Source organism: Polistes fuscatus, unplaced genomic scaffold, assembly GCF_010416935.1.
Source record: "Polistes fuscatus isolate 324 unplaced genomic scaffold, CU_Pfus_HIC Scaffold10, whole genome shotgun sequence".
NCBI classification, from domain to species: domain Eukaryota; kingdom Metazoa; phylum Arthropoda; class Insecta; order Hymenoptera; family Vespidae; genus Polistes; species Polistes fuscatus.
Genome location: NW_025112998.1, coordinates 7,089,265 through 7,109,806, shown reverse-complemented (window position 1 = coordinate 7,109,806; position 20,542 = coordinate 7,089,265). Strand labels below are relative to the sequence as shown.

General features: G+C 36.2%; 2 protein-coding genes across 4 annotated transcripts in view; both read right to left on the bottom strand.

Moving 5' to 3' along the window:
- The window catches only part of LOC122525881 (putative uncharacterized protein DDB_G0277255), a 55,142-nt gene extending 41,612 nt beyond the window's left edge, over positions 1–13,530 (bottom strand). For both annotated transcript variants that reach the window (XM_043648895.1, XM_043648896.1), the window contains exon 1: positions 12,531–13,530. In XM_043648895.1, coding sequence (XP_043504830.1) covers positions 12,531–12,896 — 366 coding nt within the window. In that variant the 5' untranslated portion in view covers positions 12,897–13,530. The remainder of the gene's footprint in view (positions 1–12,530) is intronic.
- Positions 13,531–18,593: 5,063 nt separating this feature from the next.
- LOC122525879 lies at positions 18,594–19,903 on the bottom strand. 2 transcript variants are annotated; one of them, XM_043648887.1, is made up of 6 exons: positions 19,731–19,753; positions 19,583–19,651; positions 19,371–19,473; positions 19,161–19,276; positions 18,956–19,094; positions 18,594–18,892 (listed from the first exon to the last, which is right to left on the bottom strand). In XM_043648887.1, exons 2-6 carry the CDS (start codon positions 19,596–19,598, stop codon positions 18,757–18,759), a joined length of 510 nt encoding a protein of 169 aa, XP_043504822.1. In that variant the 5' UTR covers positions 19,599–19,651; positions 19,731–19,753; the 3' UTR covers positions 18,594–18,756. The 2 variants fall into 2 exon arrangements, with proteins under 2 accessions (XP_043504822.1, XP_043504821.1); XM_043648886.1 differs by having other exon boundaries at positions 19,371–19,651; positions 19,731–19,903.
- Positions 19,904–20,542: the final 639 nt, after the last annotated feature.

Below are 20,542 nucleotides of genomic sequence, written 5' to 3'. Positions count from 1 at the left end.
TTAGTATGATAAGCACGGTGTCACTTCACAGTTATTACAGGAGATACCGCTGCTTTACAATCCGTCCTCGGCGTGTTAGCCGGTAATGCTAATGTGCGTTACACAGAGACTTAGACTTCCGTACTGGCTACAAAGCACTTCTTTACGTTTTACATTAAGTATGCGATGACGCGAGGTGGCTCCTATAAGGTCTTCGGTATACTCGGCACAACAACACCCTTCTTCTTGTATACTCGCGCGTGCTTGATTTGCAAGAGCCTAGCAAATAATCATTTTTTTCTCTCCTTTTTTTTCTCTCTCTCTTTCTTTCTTTCTTTCTTTCTTTCTTTCTGTTGCCCTCCATCGAACCGAAGTAACCAAGCAAAAGTCGATGTTTTCTTCTTCCACTCTTCTCGTATTTGTACATCTCTTTCCACGACGGTGCGATTATTTTACTCTATTTTGAAGTTATACTTATTTTGGCGCGTTGGGGAAAATGTAATGGGGAGTGATTTTGTTCCGAGCGTCTGGAAAAACGACACCTGAAGTTTGTCGGTATTTAACGACGAGTCGGGTAAAGCGATTTCAGTATACGGCATGAAGTTGTCTTCTCTTCTTCTTCCCCCCTTTTTTTTCTCAAGCGGGTCACCCATCCAAATACTAATCGTACTCAGCGCTGCTTTACTTAAATGATCGAAACGAGAACTAATGCTGTAACCGCGCCATGACTGTTGTTGACGCGTCAAGTAATTCGATATATCTCTGTTATATTTAGTGTGGACTGATATCTATATTTTCATATTCTTTTTCTTTTTTTTATTTTTCTTATATATATATATAATAATAATTATTTTTTTTCTTTGAAGTTTTTTTTGAAGTTATTTTGAGGTTATGTTCGTTTTGGTACGGCAAAGAAGTATAACTTCTTACGTGCGTACATAAGTAAACACACCAGTTTTTTTTAATATCTTTCGAATAATCGTAATAAAGAGATCTTTGCGAATGATTTTATCCACTTGTCGCGTCCCATCTCTCTCTCTGTCTTTGATCACTTTGATTTTGATCGTGAATTACGCGGGACGTGGATACATATGATTGGTATGAAATTCACCGACAAAGCTTCGCAATACCGAGAGAAAGCACTAATACGGAACCGAACGTAATCTTACGTTATTATAATAATGAGAGAATTAGAGCTAATTATCGTCGGGAAAACGGGCTCAAATTGGAATCTTCGAGCTTCCCGAATCGCTCGAAGATCCTTTCTCCTTTAAAATTACATCGATCGGTAATCGGGAGTACGCCTAAACGAGTATTCTTTATTTTCCTTTTAAAGATAAACGTCAATTACGTTAGAAAGAAAAAGGTTAAGTGCACACACACCTTTTACTAGCTCGTTTCATTGATTATTCTTTCTTTTCGATTTTATTGTTAAATCAATTGATTTTCTATTAAGTTAAACTAGCTGTATAAATAAACGATAAGATGTTTTCGAATAAAGTAACAAATCGTTGGGAAAGAAAAAATTTCATTCCACTCTCTCTCTCTCTCTCTCGTTATTGTTGTTCTTATTTATTAGTTTTTTGACGTCGACTTTTTCCTAAACTATTTCTATCATCCTCGATGATTACCATCTTTTCCTTATCTACAGTCAAACAGGACGATGCGTGAAATTGATCTCAAATATCTCGGATATTATATATAAGAACTGAAAAATATCCTTTCATTTTCTTCATTTTCTTATTTGCAAACAAATATACATAACTCTTTGTATATTTTTTTTGATACAAAATTTATATATTTATTATATTTATTATTATTTATTTATTATATTATATATTTATATTTATTTTTATTATTTATATATAATATTAGAAATTTATTTAATTAATTATAATATTAAGTTATTATTTATATATATATATATATAAATAAATATATTATTATTATTTATATTTATATTTTTATATATTTATATTTAAATATTTTTTTATAAAAAAAAAGTATATAAAAATTTTCTTCTTCTTTTTTTTGTATATTTTTATATATTTTTATTAATTTTTTTTGTATATATTAACTTAGTATATTTCCAAAAGTAAGAGAAATATCGTAAAATTCGAAATAACGAGGAGATGAATGGAAAAGGTGTTTATTCGAAGGTAAAGAGATTCTACCGGTTAAGAAGTTAATTATCGGCTCGGCTCATTTTGAGAGTTGTGAATAAAGAGAGGGAGGGAGGGAGGGGGAAAGACAGGTATCGTTTCACGCAATTTCTAAAGACTGAATGGCGAGCGTATGTCGAACGAATAACGGACTCGACAGAGTTTATATTCCTTTTCCACGTGCCCTGTGGTGGGCAGTAAATGCAGCAGCAGCAGCAGCAGCAATAGTGGGTTCCACTACACCACCAACACCACCACCACCACCATCACCACCAACATCACCACCGACCACACCGCTTTACCTCTCATTCTGCCACCAACTCGTCGACTCTTTTGCGAAGATCAAGGAAGAAGAAGAAGAAGAAGAAGAAGAAGAAGTTGCTGGCCGACGGATACGCGTCTTTCTCGAATGCTGCATCCGCCATTATCGACTTTTGACCTTCCGTCTATCTATTCGCTTTTGATACGCTCGAGATAGAGGAAGGTGATAGTACTTTCGCGGAAGAGATCAATAATCCTACTCTTCCTTGGTGTTTTTTTTTCTTTCTTTTTTCTTTTTTTTATCCTTTTTCATCGTTTTTTTCTATTCTTATAGAAATGATCGTTTATCGAGGTAAAATGAAAATATGATTTATCACGCGTACGATGTTATTATAGTCATACAATCAAACAAGATCGATCATATGTTTACTTTATTTTTATCTTGAGTAATCAAATATTTAATATCTATTAAAGTCTAATTAATAAAGTAGTTTTTTACAATCCTTGCACGATTTTAATGAATTATTTTATACGAAGAAAAATGTTAAACGTTTCGATCGAAGATAAAAGTAAAAAAAGAAACAGAGGAAGTTTATTTTCCAAAGATATATAAATGATTTTTTCCATTAGTTTAATTTATGATGGTACAATTGGAGAGAATATACTTGTTGGATACGAATCGTTATGAAAATGATGAACGATCTGTCATAGTTCTTGTGTGAAAAGGAAAAAAAAATGCGGGTTCATAAATGCGTAAAGAGAAAGAAAGAAAGAAGTGTAAAACACGAAGTGTAAAAACATTTCATTGGAGTTATGCGACGCGAGCGTAGATAATTCTCATCCGCGATGATGTCTCTTACTAACTTCAACGCATTCCTTCTTCAAAGTCGATAAATATAGAATCGAGCGGTATCGGCGAACGATGGGAATCCGTTAAGCCGTTATCAGTTACATGGAATTTCGTGGGAAAGTGTAGAGAAGTAAAAAAAGAAAGAAAAAGAAAGAGAGAGAGAGAGAAGTTCTTGAACTCTCTCTCGTGACTTAGAAATTATATCTAAACGCGGGAGAAATACGATACTCGGGATCGAACGTTTATGCGATTTAGTGATTTACAAAAATGAAGATCGTTTGATCGTTAAAACTAACCGTCTTCTATTCGAGAATAGATGGAAAATTATGATCAAATCGTAATTAGATACTAGATAGGGATAATGTTTAGTAAGGTTTTTTTTTTTGCATCAAATCTTATTAGGTATTATTCATTTCGTATTATTTCATTCACACGTACATATTTTCACGAGTAAATTTTGTTACTAAATTTGTTACTAGTAAATTTTGTTACTAAATTTGTTACTAGTAAATTTTGTTACTAGTAAATTTTGATCATTTGTTATCTCACGAGACATTTTTTGGTTTCTATCTTTAACTACTTTACTTTCTTTCTTTAACTTTTACGAATATTCCGTTAGTTATGGGGAAAGAAATATAATAAAAAAAAACAAAGTTACTTCATTTCCAATAACAACTTTATAATGCAATTACTTTAACGAATCCCGGTAAATTATCGAAGCGTCCTAGATCGAAGGCAAACCATTAAGATTATGCTATCGTTAAACGACCGGTGATTACTTTCAAGTCTAGTCTCTTAACTCTAATCGCGATTTAAAGAAAAAAATAAAATAAGATCGGTCCCTATATGAATAGAAGGGGAAAGAAAAAAAAGAAAAGGGAAAAAGAAAGAAGATTGAAACGTCGAGGAGCCCCACACGCATACGTGGCAGGCAAACACGTGTGCTTGCGTACGTTGAGCAGTTCATAAATCGGTGGGTGCGTACAAGCTTTTCACGCTCCGTGACGCGCATCATATCTGTTTCCTGGCGATCCCGAGCCGTGACTCTTGTTAACCACCGAATAATGTTTAATAACGGCCATGAGAAAGTCTCGAATACATTGCGTGTCCGAAAATTCAACAACGATTAGAAGACCAAAAAAAGAGAGAGAGAGGACAGGGCAAAGTGAAATTTGAAAATCAGCATTACATTACCAAGCAAACAGCTACCTTTACGAGAAATTTTCAGACTGATATAAGGTTTGAGATATTTGGTGGTATGCACTTTTATATGCATCGATTATTATATTTGTATTTTTGTACTTTTCGATATTAGGTAAACAGTATTTACGTATAATGTAGGAAAAATTAGGAACGAGTATAAAATAATCCAAAAAAATAGCGCGACGAGTGATAACATAATTTATTTATCAAAGATATTTTTTCTCGCGCTATATTGTCTTCCTGACCGAAATAAAATTGCCGAAAAAAAATGAGTAGGACGACCTCGAGTCGAATTACGATGAAGCGGAATTTTTGTCGATAATTTTGTCTTGTCTCGATAAAGGAAGTTTGGTGTCGAAACGACGTCTCCTTCGTTACCCGTTCTTGCTTCCATCGAACGATTCAATCGTCAAATGAAATTAAAGATGACTAGGTTGAAAAAGAAATGAGTAGATCTTCGTAGATCTCTCCCTCTCTCTCTCGTAGACAAAGAATTGCTATTGTCGAATTACCGATATACTATTGATACATCTATTTATATCCTATTCGTACGTAAGTGATATCTCTCGGTGTATAGGATGCTTACATATTTCGTATCTATTATGGCAATCCGTGAACAATAACTCTTCCTCCACTCTCAGCATTTAATGGCTCCGCGTCCATCTATTTATCGTGGAGGAAGAGGAAGTGGCTGATGGGTAGATAGGTCGAACGTTTTGTAACTAATTTCGCGAGTAAATTGTCCGTAACATTGGTTTGGTGTATCTACTCGTACTAAAGAGTAGCGAGAGCTGGCCTAAGTAGAGGGACCTCTGGGGTTGCATCGATGTGCCAACGCTGCTTCGACTCGTTTGCACGTATCGTTACATAAACGCATTCTCTCTCTCTTTTTTTTATATCTTTTTTTCTAACCCACGACGGACGATTGTCCCTTTTTATTTTAAACAATTTTTTCTAGCCTTTGTTTTCCCCCTCATTACTCCCACGCGTATTTTCTTCCATGATTTATCGATCTAAATGCGACTTACGAAGTGTAAGCAATTTTATAATACTTTTTATTTATTTATCAAAGTAAAAAAAGAAAAAAAAAACAAACAAACTTACCTAACATCTAAGATCATTATAAATGACTAAAATGATTATATTTAATTGTTGCTCTAAATGCACACTTCACTAATATTTATATATATCAACGGTGAGTAATAGAAAAAAAAAAAAAAGAGCACGTGTAAAGCAAAAAATATCACGTTATGCGTTATGACTTATGCAAATATTTATCTAATATATATCCATATTATACATAGGAAGGTGTTTATGCATTTTAATGCCACATTTGATTCGATGACGTCGATCTTTTTCACTATCTGCACAAATCAAAAGAATGCATATTGAATAATAAACTGCTAAACATTTGATAAACATTAGAAAAAATAAAGCGCCGTTGTTGCGTCGATATTCTCGTCTATATTTTTCTCTTCATTCCTTCTTAGAGACTAGCGTACTTATTTTAATATAATAACAAAAAAGGAAAATGGAGATAAAACTAGAAGAGAGATCGAAAGAAACTCGATAAGTATTAATATGACTGTTCGTCGTAAATATTAATCGTCGTTATTTACCACCTAGCTAACTTCTAACATTTTCCTTTCCTCTTCTCATTCTACTTTGTAATAACAACGCCATATTATGAAAAAAAAAAAAAAACTGGAGTGTGTACTTATATACGCACGTAAGAAGTTATACTTCTTTGGCGTACCGAAACGAATATAACCTCAAAAATAACTTCAAAAAATATTGGATTGGAAGTATGAGAACATAAGCAACTAATTATTATTATTTATTTATTTAACAAAAAAAAAGAAAGGAAACATATTTTCAATCGGTCTACACTAAATAAGGAAGATATATCGAAATATTTTATGCGTCAACTGTCATGGCGCGGTGATAGAACTACTTCCCGCTCGATCATTTTAAGTCAAGCAGCTCTGAGTACGATTAGTACTTGGATGGGTGACTCGTTTGAGAAAAAAAAGAGGAAGAAGAAGAAGACAACTTCATGCTGTAAATTTGAAATCACTTTGCCGCGCTTCGTAAAAATGCCGACAAACTTCTTCGTGGTGTCGCTCGGAAAAAAATCACACTCCCATCACATTTTCCCCAACGCGCCAAAAGAAGTATAACTTCAAAAAAAAGGATTCGTTTTATGGATTCTCGTCCTCTTTTATCGTCGACATCTCAATTTCCATCGGTATTATTTCTCTTCATCGATCGATACAAACATTAACGCGGGAAGGTGCCACGTTATCCCCCTCTCCCTTCCACCCTCCCCCACACTCGATAGGAGAAGAAAAATCTCGTAAAAAAACGAATCGAGGGAACGATCAAAGAGGATTTTGCTTACGCGTCGGCGTTGATATTCTACGAGGCGTTACTCTGCTTGAATATCGCTAAACGTTAGATTTCCTTCGCGATTATGCGTAGGTAACACCACCTATACGTTTAAGCACAGGAATAGATAGCCACGGCAACTTGCGCGCACCGTTCTTTACGAGTATGTCGCAAGTGCACTTATACGTATGCACTTTCGCATAGCCGGATAAATCTTGAAACTTGCGCAGAAAAAACTATGGGATTTAGTTTTAGATGAAATAATCTCTTTGAAAAATCTTCTATAAATCTAAAAGAAGAGACGAGACGACTATGTGTTTTAGGTGGCCAACGTGATCGAGATGACGGCAAATTTAAATGCTCGTTAAACATTCCAGATTTATTTTTAAGGCCAACGTGCGTGTCTCGTTAGGTCCGTTAACGACCATGTAAGATTCTCCGGTTAACCGTCGAACGGAGGAGAGTGAAACGTGAAAATCGAGAGAAAGCAACGAGACTTTCTTTGCTTTCCTCTCTCTCTCTCTCTTTCGTTCTCTCGCTTCGACGTCGTTTCTTTTCTTTTCTTTTTAGAGACACAAGAACCCTATTGTTGATATCCAATGCGGCGGCCCTGTACATTGAACGTATGCAACGTAAGTAACTGCACACCCACTCGTCCACGATTCGACGTGAGTCACTGCGAGTGCGCCGACTCGATCTATCCCAGGTAATACGAGTCGCGTGCGCATACACCTTTGGGTCGATCTTCGATTCGATACTTATACTTCCCCGGGCGCTCTCTTCCAAAGTATTAGCTTGGTGCATATGAAATGTCGGATTTTTCTTACACGTCAACGTTTGTCTCCTCCCTGTTTTCGTTATTTTTTTTATTTTTGACGTAACATCGTTTATAATCGTACCGTCGATACAGCCAGAGTCACATTTTTCAACAAAACAGATTTTCTCAAAAATGTTAGGTTGGTGCATATGAAATGTCGGATTTTTCTTACACGTCAACATTTGTCTCCTCCCTGTTTTCGTTATTTTGTTTATTTTTGACGTAAAATTGTTTATAATCGTACCGTCGACGCAGCCAGAGTCACATTTTTCAACAAAACAGATTTTCTCAAAAATGTTAGGTTGGTGCATATGAAATGTCGAATTTTTCTTACACGTCAACGTTTGTCTCCTCCCTGTTTTCGTTATTTTTTTTATTTTTGACGTAACATCGTTTATAGTTGTACCGTCGACACAGCCAGAGTCACATTTTTCAACAAAACAGATTTTCTCAAAAATGTTAGGTTGGTGCATATGAAATGTCGGATTTTTCTTACACGTCAACGTTTGTCTCCTCCCTGATTTTTGTTATTCTTTTATTTTTTTCACGTAACATCGTTTATAATCGTACCGTCGACACAGCCAGAGTCACATTTTTCGACAAAACAGATTTTCTCAAAAATGTTAGGTTGGTGCATATGAAATGTCGGATTTTTCTTACACGTCAACGTTTGTCTCCTCCCTGTTTTCGTTATTCTTTTATTTTTTTCTCGTAACATCGTTTATAATCGTACCGTCGACACAGCCAGAGTCACATTTTTCGACAAAACAGATTTTCTCAAAAATGTTAGGTTGGTGCATATGAAATGTCGGATTTTTCTTACACTTGAACGTTTGTCTCCTCCCTGATTTTTGTTATTTTTTTTATTTTTTTCACGTAACATCGTTTATAATCGTACCATCGACACAACCAGAGTCACATTTTTCGACAAAACAGATTTTCTCAAAAATGTTAGATTGGTGCATATGAAATGTCGGATTTTTCTTACACGTCAACGTTTGTCTCCTCCCTGATTTTTGTTATTTTTTTATTTTTTATTTTCTTCACGTAACATTGTTTATAATCGTACCGTCGATACAGCCAGAGTCACATTTTTCAACAAAACAGATTTTCTCAAAAATGGTAGGTTGGTGCATATGAAATGTCGGATTTTTCTTACACGTCAACGTTTGTCTCCTCCCTGATTTTTGTTATTTTTTTTATTTTTTTCACGTAACATCGTTTAGATGTTATGAAGAATACTGGTGGTAACGATCGAAAAGTGCATCGTTGTTTTGAAAAACTTCGGTCTCGTGAATTTTCCCTTCGAAACGAACCGCGTCTAAGATTCAAAACATCCGTGAAAAATGATATTTAGAAACGAATTCAACTTTATCTACTAGGGAACTTCCGACCGGAATGAAAATTGATCGTACAACGATATTGCGACACCTTTCTGAAATTGGCATGGTGAAAAAAATAAATAAGTGGATACCGCGCTAATTAACCAAACGAAATAAGCTGGATCGATTAAACTTATTCTCATAGTTACTAACCCAATTTTTTTAAGTGAATAAAAATATGAAATTTTGCTGCACCTATCTTATTGCTTTTGAAAAAAGATATGCAGTTTTAAATATTCACTTAAAAATCCGACATTTCATACGCGCCAACCTAATATTTTCCCTCGATCTCGAATCGGTCTTCCAATTAAACGTTCAACGAAAATAGAAAGAAAAAAAGTGATAAGCTAGTTTATTTTTCTATTTTAAGGGGTTATATCTAGTTGCGAGCGCACGAAAAACACGTTTTCTCAAGAATTTTTGTGTGGAAAGACCTTTTATTCAACATTTATATAAAAAACATGTATTTATAGGAAATTTCTTAAACTTTAAGACCCCGTTGTCCGATTTCAAAAATATAATATTGTACTACTCTTGCAGACGATCTCCTGAAGGTCCTCCAGAAAAAGGTGTCCGGCCGTATGCGAGCACGATATCTCTGGTTTGGATTATGTAAAATGAAAAAATCTAATAAATTTCTTTAGTCGATAGACGAATACAGGTTTTTACACGAAGAAATTTAATCATTCGCGACGCGTACGCTTATGATAACGTTATTTTAATCTCTTTATGACTCGAGAAAGAATCTAGAGAATATCAGAGAAATATTTACGTTCAATTATAAAAGAACGTCACGTACATTCCTATTGCAAAAAAATCATGATTTTCTCTAGCATACATCTATTTTAGATAGAAACTACAATATATTGTACGTGTCGAATATCAATCAAATAATTTTGAATCGTCTGATGAATATTATTCCTATCGGTTACAAATACTCGTTCAAACGGATTTGCGCGAATAAATACGCGACTTATACAAAAAAAAAAAAAAAGAAAACATTTAAAATACCGTAATACCAAAGTAACATAAGACAACTTAAACGAGTATATTGCGTATGGAAATAGGCGTGGATTCTCGAATCTAATAATAAAATAAAAATGAATAAAATATAGCTCGGTTGCGAAACGAGGACGAGATAAACACGCAGATGCACTTCGGACATTTTTCTTTCTTCCTACTATTTCTTTACTGATTTAGTGATTATTGATTTATAATTTGGATTTACGATGAAAACTCTCCTCGTAGACGATAACTTCGATCCTCGAGAGATCGAGATTGAATGCTTCCTACATTGATTATCCTTCTCGTTAAAAAAGACAAGACACAAGATACAGTTTATTAACGACGATCACGTTGCTACGGTAGCGTAAAATGCAATCGGATGATTCAAATGATCGGACCGGTGCATTACCATTTATACATGCGTACGCAATGATATCACACCGTTACAGTTTCTCACGTTTCACACGCATGCACGTACGTGCGCTAGCTTACTTGTTTACCTACACAATATCATCACACAGAGATCGCAATTTGTTCGTTCCGAGATAAAGCGTAATTTATGCGTCAATAAACTTTTAATCCTTATCGACGTCCATTTGCCGTGTTGGTTTTTCCTTTTTTTATTTCTTGTTTTTTTTTTTCAAGAAAAACACTAGAATGCCTTGAATCTCGCACAACGATCGCACAACGATCAAACACGATACAACGATAAACAATCTTGTTGCATCCGAGGTGTATGACAAGATTGTTCGAAATCTTAACGTATTGTTTTGTTTAAAATACAATCCGAAAAGAAAGAAAATATGAAAAAAAAAATAAATAAATCGTTCGTTCGTTGTCCTTGGATAAGGGGGGCCCTTGGACAGGAAAAAAAATCTTTTGACTTTTCAACGTATTATTCCCAAGCTGCCAACTCGTTTCACATCTAATGCTAATTACGTTCGTCCCCATGGTCCCTGTAGCAAGGAAAATAATCGTTGGCACCGGTAATCATACGCAGTTCTGAAACGAAGGGCGGTGAACCGTGGAAATGGTTCGTCCGGTGTTCCTTTGGCGTTTGGGTGCCCTTTCTGCCTCGGGCACAATAATCGTGGATTTCCGTCCGCTTATTATCTTACACGCGCGTCACAATGCATTCGGATTGCGTTTACGGGTTAATGGCTAATTATTATTACCGATTTATACGTACAATAGATCTAGGAGAATATTAACTATTCGAAGATTAGTTTAGAATCGATTATCTCTCGCGAGAAACGATTATCGAGATCGTTAAAGTTGTAACTACGTATTAATAGGAATTACAATCGGTACGAATTATTTTCTAATAATTTGAAACCTTTGGAAAATGGCTAAAGAATATCGATATTAATTAACTCGAACAAAATTTTATTCTACGATAGAGAAATATAATTTAAAAAAAATATGCAGATCGTAAATTTTCAAATCGATGATCGTAATTGTTTACGCAAAATAATAAACTGTTTATATTACTCTGTAAATACTTATTAAACATAATTCCATCTATAATTACAAAGATATATTCGTATCTTGTCGAAGATGTATAACAACAGAGAATTTCATCATTTCGTAAATACAATTATCGTGTTCGCTAAAGGTATCCTGAAATGCGTTGTAAACTCGACCGTGCTATTCTTATCGCAACGACAGATTAACTTCGACTCCGTCTGATAAAACTATCCGACAAAAAAACCTTTTCTTATATTTTTTCGAACAATAAGTTAAGAAAATCGGATCGATTGGAAGTTTGTCGACATATTTTAAAACGATGTGGTTGGTATGTAAATAATAAATAGGAAAAAAAACGTATTATACTTTGAGATGATAATTCGATCGAAGAAGGAAAGCTTGTAAAAAGATTTGGAAAGGCTGGGGGAGAAGGTGCTTTCCAAGAAGAGATCGTTGGTAAGGTGGAAAGGCGTAGGTACCACGTAAGGTACGTGGCGCGTGTGCCAGACAGACGGCGTATCAAAGGATATTTACCCTGTCAACAGCGTAGCTTTATGCCGGCACGTCTACAAGGGGAGAAAGAGAAAGAGAAAGAGAGGAAGAGTCATTCGAGCCGAGATAATAGTAATGGGTATTATTACTTCGAGTCTATTATCTTACGATCTAACGTTTCGTAGAAATCGATAACCTACTGATAACCCTACCGATAACCTGCTCGAAATAAAAAAACTATCTTCCGTAAAATATCTTTCTAATATCAGAATCTAACGTTTTTTTTATATCTCTGCGTACAATTACAAGTTGATAATTAACGAAACGATACTTGACAACCCCTAAAAATGTAAATTAGTTTCTATCGGATTACGAGTTACATTAATTTTGTCTGTTAAACTTCAAAGAGTTATCTATCGCGAAACGTGTTTTTTTTTCGAGAGGGAAAAAGACTAAGGAAATTGATGAGAAAATTTGTAGACGTAAAGATAAAGGGTATTAATAAAATTGGATAGGCCGCTCACCTGCATCTGCAGCCAAGAATAATCGATATAAGCTGTGGTCGTCGCAGTGACACCAGCCGCGACGGTGGACGAGTTTGAGATCTGTTGCCAGTTGTTCTGTCCGGTACAGCCGAGTACCGCGAGTCCGTCGGGTTGACCCCGATCCGGTACTATCTGATCGGCATACTGATAAGGTGCCTGGATCGTCGACTGTCCACCGGACGGCAAACTCGCCGGATGAGAGTGCTGGGCCCCCGAGCCGGCACTGGCGGGTAAACAGCACACGCTCACGTCCATCCGTGGTGGCGGAGAATCGTAGAAACGTTGCTGTTCCGGCTCTGGTTGCTCCCAAGTCGACCTCTCGATGCTTAACCCTCGCGGAACCATCCAATCTGAGAAACACCAAGTCACCTTCGATCTTTCTCTTCTTCTTCTTCTTCTTCTTTTTCTTTTACTTTTCACACCAACTTATTCCTCCTAAATATCCTCACCATCAATCATATACTATAGTCCGCGAACTCTAATAACTTTGGGTTGTAACTTTCAACCGGTATACAAAACCGTCTTTGGATTAGATCTATTTCCCTTACCCTCTCCCGTCTCTCCCCTCTTTCTTTTTACTCGATCTCAAAGAGTTTATCACTCGCGAACGATTCGATGAAAACTCCGCGAAGAGATTAGACTTTTCCGTAAAGAAGCAGCGGGCCGAATAATTTTCCTTCTCTTTTTATCGGTACACATGATCGCGATGGAGCAATACCACCGAGCGACAAGTCCCTTGGAAACTTTCTTCGAGAAAAGAGAGTCGTCCGTTTCGAGCTGGATAAGAAAATATCGAAGAGGGATGGGAAGAGGAAGAAAAGGAGAGAGTCGATAAGAGGACCTGCCGCTGTCGATGCAACCACGCGAAAGCACAGAGCGGCAGGTGGTGCTACGAAGAAAAGAAGACATCTGAGTTTGTCCGAGGAATCAACGAGAATATCTTTCGGTAACGTTTCTTCAACGACGACGACGACGACGACGACGACGACGACGATGGCGGCCACGACGACGGCGACGACGGCGGCGACGACGACGACGACGACGATGACGACGACGACGACGACGACGACGACGACGACGACGACGACGACGACGACAACGGCCACGACCACAATGACAACGGCAACGGCAAAGGTGGTGGCAACGGCGGCGGCGACGACGACGACGACGAAATCGAAGACGAAGAAGATGCCTGCTCGTGCTCGGCGACGGCACGCGTACTCTCGGCTCTTCCTCTCCTGGTATTCGCGGCGTCCTCGTGCGACGACATCGGACGTTCGAACGGCACTGGGGCACGCCTCTCTCCTTCGACTCGCTCGGACCACCTCGACGCGCGCTCCTCTCTGCTGCCCACACTAAACGGAGAGAGAGAGAGAGAGAGAGAGAGAGAGAGAGAGAGAGAGACCAAGATCTCCAGCTACGAGCAATGTTCTTTCAAGGTTGCGATCATCCTTCAACCGAGCAACCGTACTTTTGATAATGTTCTATGACGACGACGATAACGAGGATCATCGAAAAGTTCGAGGCGTTGGCTCCTCCAGGGCTTTCTCTCGTTAACACTCTTCTCTCCCAACTATCGCTCTCCCCTTTCCAACCTTTTCAATCTTTCTCCTTTCCCATTACATTCCTTTGTTTACGTTTAACTCATTTAAGAGATCTTGCAAAAAATGAAAACTAGTAAGAGGACGATGCTAATTTCCAGGGACAACTGTGCCATATGGACGGGAAATAATGAATCCTGGACTATTTAATAAAATCAAATAAAATTCCGAAACGAGATCGACTCGACGTTTTTCAATGATGTCAACGTGTCCTATCTTAACCAGGAGGAGGACTAAACTAAAAAGAAGAAATAGAAAGAGAGAGAGAGAGAGAGAGAGAGGTAAAGAGAAAAAAGTATAATGCGAGAGAACTGGCATAAATTATCAACGATGCTTGGCGCTGGCAATTCCTATTGGAGGATAAAAAAAAATGTTGAAGCGTGATTCGCGTGCTCTTTCTGTCCGTCTCTCTTTTTTCTCAAACAACGAGAAGGATGATGAGGACTCCAATGTGCACCCACTTCTCGCGCATACGCGCATGCGTGGATATGCGTGTCGTCAAGGCAACGGTTCCGGAGTAACTGCCCGGCGAACGCAGCCCTCCACTCTGAACCGGGTTCTTCGCGATCTCTCTCTCGCTCTCTCGCTCTCTCTCTCTCGTTCTCGCTCTCGCTCTCTTTTACCTCCCACCCTCTCGTTCTCAACCGGCTCACGCCCCGGGCGCGACCGATCGAACGGCGCACTGAGTCTAGCTAGGCGGCGGCCATCAAGCACGCCTCCCTCCCCCTCTTTCAACTAGTATTGAAAAAAAAGTATCGTACGATCTTCTCTTTCTATTTCTCCCTCCCTCCTCCTTCCTTCTCTCTTTCTCTCTCTCTCTCTTTGGCACGAGTTTGTAAATATTGATTAAACTCTCTTTATATTTTCTCGTTTTCTTTTTCTTATCGCATTAATGGCCCCCCTCATTCTTATTATTCGTCTATTCGAACTCGATTACGAATAAACGCGTTAAATACATCCTCTCATTGGTTTTCAAAGTCAACGTTGATTTTTGTTAGTAAAACTTTGTCTTTCCTTATGTCGCGATACGTATTTATTTCTGTGTAGTACGCACGCTGGAACCTCTCACTGTACCCCCACCTTCGCACACCCCCACTTGAATGGGTCGTACAACGAAGAAGGCAGCTCGGTATCTCCTCGAAAGCACGATTATTGATGAGATCGATTGAGAGGATCCTACCACCGATCTTTGGCACACTTCTATCATCCCTTCCTCTTCTTTCTCCCCTCTTTGTATCACTCACTCACTCCCTCCCACCCCTCTTCTCTTCTCTATTCCATTCGATAATCCTTTATTCACCCCACTTTCTCTTCCAATCCGATCGCGATTCAACGAAATGGAAAATCGATCGAAATGCATTCCGTATGGTTTAGATTGGAAGAAAGATTTTATTAAGATTTCAGTAAAGCTAAATTACAATAAAATAATATTATGTAGATATAGAAGAATGATCGACTAAGATATGTTCGTTTTAATAAAAAATAGTTCTGCGCAGAAAATAATGAGTGCAATATATGTAGAAGGTGTTTACGCGAGGACTTATTAAAAGAGAAGCAAAGATAGCGATAAGTAAGATATCTACTTTTAACGAATTACTCGTACGAATCGCTCCGTATATGTTGGATCGTAAATAACCGTAAGTATTTTTCTATCACGATATCTGTAGATAGCGGATTAGTCGAGATCTAGTTTTATTCGGTATGACGGCGAATCGATCGCCCACGGAAAATATGGGTCATCTTTCAAATCTTCTTCTTACATTGGAATGGAAAAAAACAAACAAAATAAAGAAAGGGTACCTTCGTCGTTTATTTTTTATCGAAATGTAAAACATCTTATAAAATAGTTTGATTAATTGTCTTTAGAATTCGAAACACGAATTAGAAAATATACTAATGATTTGAAAATTCAATTAAAAAAATGCCTAATATATAATCAGAATAACGTTTCGATAAAAAACAAAAAGAAAAATAGAAAAACACCATTGCGATGCTTATTGTTAGTCCATATTTGACTTAATCGTTTAAAAATATCCAAATGTACTTTAAAATGCGTGATTTTAGCGAGAACAACTTGTAACACGAGTACTTCGTTTCGACTTGTTCTCATAGATTTTTTATTTCGTTTTACTTCAAAAACCAACTAATACCTATATTATATATATATATATATAGATATGCAAGTATATACTGAAATGTATATGTGTGCGTAGTTAGTTCTCTTGTTAACGTTGTGCAGCCGCAAACATCTCCGCGAGCGCGTCTCCCCTCCCACATTCCCAGAGATTCCCTTTCTCTTTAGATTGTGAAACGATTTTCTATCCTGGCGCTTTACCACCACGGATTTATTATATATGCATCGGGTTACGCAAATTACGACAAAGTGCAAATATTTCACATGACCTGCACCTGCGTGACTCCCCTTTCTACACGTGATCATTTAAAATAAACACGTGAATCGTAGCAACACGCCGAAAGGGTCCCTCTTTTGCGCGACCAAACCAACACGTTCGCGCGGCTCGCTTTACCCTAATTATCTTCAAATTATCATTCTTGACAATTAACCTCTTTATCTGCCTCGGTATTATGTGGAAAACTTATTTACATATTTTCGTGCAAGAAAATGAAAGAATGCGTTATAGTGTGTCATCGATAGATATTTATTTCTTACATAACAAGTAATAAATGAGAAATAAACAGTATCATTTGGGCAAGAAAAAACAAAGTTTTTTTTTGCAATTAGTCGAGGGTAGAAATAGAAAAATCGCGAGAAAAGAGAAATGATTTGGAAGAAAGCTGTTCTCTCTCTCTTCTTCTCTCCTAAAGCTTATTTCTTTATCTTTCTTGTTCCTATCAAAAGTGACTCTGTAATATCGTATTTTTAAGTCTGATAATAAGGGGAATCCCCCACTACGACTACGGAAGGCTCGCAACTTATGAATGGAAGTAGTCGCCCATTGGTCGGTTCGGATAGCCAATGGCTGGCTTTGCGTCCAAATGCTGCGTCCCGCGTCCCTCGCTACGTTCTTCTCTCTAACGTCGCGTGCTACTCGCGATGTAATAGCAGGGAAAAAGCTGTGTAACTCTACGTTAAACGCCCTCCTAAAAACATAATACCTATGTGCAAAAAAACTTTTCTTTAATTCGATCGAATTTTACTATTATTGATTACTCGTACAATTTCAAAGCTATATGTGTATATACAAACACTGTTTTTCTAACAAACGTTTCAAAAGTTACGAAACGATGATCGTAAACGTCAACGCGAACTTCCAGGTTTTTCTATCCGTTTTCGCATAAAATAAAAATCGTAATAAAAGTAAAAAGTTTATTATAAAATATATTAATAATGAATTTTATATTTATAAAATACAAAGAATGATTTTTAAAAATCGTCTTGACAATTTAATGCTCGAGATACTTGCTATATAGATACATGTACGTTAATCTTATATTTGATTATTTATATTAATTCTTTGAAATATTTCAAACAACGTTGACTTAATCGAATACCTTTGATCAATAGACAAAGCGTTAAAAATGAAAAAAAGACGCAAGATCGAATGCAAATGAAGATAATGGCTAAGCACGAAGAAAAATCATGCGCGCTACGTATGTTTGAACGAATAGTAAAGTATAGTTTCTGAGTGTCGGTTTATTATATCCCTCTAACTATCCGTCATCAGTTCCAGCAGCATGCCTATGCATCAACGATCACGATCATGCGCTATTTCTACCACTAAAACAAATAGAAAAACGTCCGCCATTTTGTACGTCTCTCAAATGCTAAGAGCATCTTTCTCTTTCTCTTTTTTCCTCTTCCCCTATTATTTACGTACATCACGGGAAGAAAAAGTAAATTTTAACAGACGAAACTACTGACTTTAATAGTAAATATCGATATTTTGATTTAATCGATTCGAAATAAGGTTTATTTGTATCTTTAATAGGCGATATTAGCAAAGGAACGATTTCAAATGATTTCCGAGACTAGGTGTACTCGTAGAAAGATTTTTAAATCGCGTTAAATCATCGAGATGAGTTCACTCTGACTAGAATATGAATCAACGTATGCATAGTACTAAATGCAAATGCGTTGAGGGTTGCGTTGCTAAAAGAATACTGTAAGCCGATTGTCGTTAAACTTATGTTAACTACAGGGAACGAACTCGTCGGCAATTCTCTTATGACAGAGAATCAAAGTTCTGGGTATGTCAAGGCGAAGATATGATGACAGCATAATTAATAGAGAACAGTCATCTAATTACGCTCATAGCGTTGAATCGCACGTCATAGAAAAACTGCTCTTATGGAAAAATGGTATTTAGATTTGCATATAGATGTATATTCAATCATTTGCATTTTATATAATTGGGGAATTGAATATAAAAAAAATTCACCATTATAATTGTCAAGAGCAGAAAAGAAAAAAAAACCGAAATTAGCAATATTCTGTATATAAACCAGACTATTAATTATCTACATAATATTCACATTTCATCATAATTCACAATTAACACAAATTAAGTGTTACTTAAATATTTTTATATATTATTCGCATGCACATATACAGAGGAAAAAATGTTTCCGCTATTTTCATTCATTCAATCCCATATGTCTCCGTATTTAGTTTTGTTTTTCCCAGTACTATTCCGTAAGGGGAAAAGATCAGATTCTTCGTTGAAACCTGACTTAATGTCTTGGCTTTGCGAAGACTGATTTTCGCTCGAGTCAACTGGTCTACAAAATATAATTTATGCGTTAATCTATGATACATGGAAAATTATTGCATACACTATTTACCGTTGTACTCTTTGTCTTATTAGTTTTATTTGCCCCGGTCGATAACTATCTCTATTTTTCTGTCGTAACTCATCATAAGTTATCCCTTTGGACATTTCCTTTTCTGGTTCATCGACATTGGCACTTGGTTGATATTCAGCTTAAAATATACATACTTTAGAAATCATTGAAATAATTTTGATAAAAATGAGAATCGTCTACGTACCAGCATTAATAGAAGGAAAATCTTCTTGCTGACCTATTTGTTGAAAAGTTTCTATATCCATTTGAGATCCTCTTTTCAGTTCAAATGGTTCTTCTAGTTGAGAAGATTTATGCTCCCTTAAACGATTGATTATAAAAAGAACGTATTTTAGAGGAAACTTATAGCATTAGACGATAACTTAGAAACTTGAAAGAAAGAATTGTAACAAACCTAGGCGTGGCAATAAACTTAGATGAATTTTTGTCAGACTGTAAGGCTTGTAAAAAACAGTCTCTACTGCCAAAATAATGTGTTATCAAAGTTCCGTATAAGCCTCCGAAAATAGGAAAAATTAAAGTAACCATTTTTAACGGTTTCATCATGTATGTTAAACATGATCCGGTAAAAGTACCAAATAGAAACCCATATGCATCAGGCCTTACCAATTCTCCTACACATTTGCGATAATCCTCCATTGCATAATCTGATAATTCAAACGTTGGTTCCCAATTCTAATTAACAGATTATACGTTATTATTGTATTACAAAGGATAGAAATACTATATTGAAAATGTATACATTTATGTTTACCAATGATTTCTTGTTCGTTTCATCTTGCGCCATGTTATATCCTTTCTGCGTGTATATATATATATATACGTATTATATGTAAATAGTTGGAAGAAGACAAAATTGTATTTAATAAGAAATATTAAATAAATAACCTCTTTGTATCGCACGCGACCATGCGAACATGACGACCTCTGTCGTCTTTCTTTATAATTGAAATCAGTACATGTAGATATATGATAGATTATCACTTGTCGATTATCGTATCAAAGATATTACGTCGTTTTTTACCGCAAAAAAGTTAGTATAGAGCCTCAACAGCTGAGAAAAATGAATAAGTGCATTTAATTGCTTACTAATTGCTAATTTAAAATCCATAATTACTAACTTTATTAATTACTTATTTAATTAATTATTAATAATTGAATATACAGAAACGTTTTTTCTCATTTCTAAGCAAAGCAATAAAGTTTTCTATTATTTTTTGTTTTCAATCAATTGCTTACTTTTTGACTATCCGGCTCCTCAACTTTATTTTATTAAATATTTTTTATTTATCGTTAATTAGTTGAAAATAATTATTACACTTTGAATAATTATGAAATGGCGCTGTCATGAGTGGGAGATATGTTATACGCATGCGCAACTATAAATTCAAGGCGCAAGCGCACTTTGAAAAAAATGAAAATAAAGTTGGTATATATATATATATACCTGCAGGGGATATATTTAAAGTTGATTTCCAAAGTAACAAACTATAGGGTAGTGAAAAGAAATAAAAATTATAATTTACAAAATATTTACCTATTGTTTATACGTTATGAACGATTAAC

What these genes read in the sequence shown, in the direction of transcription:
- LOC122525879 (XM_043648886.1), bottom strand. Translation starts at nt 19,763, where the DNA reads ATGGCGCAAGATGAAACGAACAAGAAATCATTG. An exon ending in AAGTTTATTGCCACGCCTAG is followed by an intron (nt 19,277 to 19,370) that starts GTTTGTTACAAT and finishes CAATCGTTTAAG; the next exon opens with GGAGCATAAATCTTCTCAAC. An exon ending in ATAAGACAAAGAGTACAACG is followed by an intron (nt 18,893 to 18,955) that starts GTAAATAGTGTA and finishes TATATTTTGTAG; the next exon opens with ACCAGTTGACTCGAGCGAAA.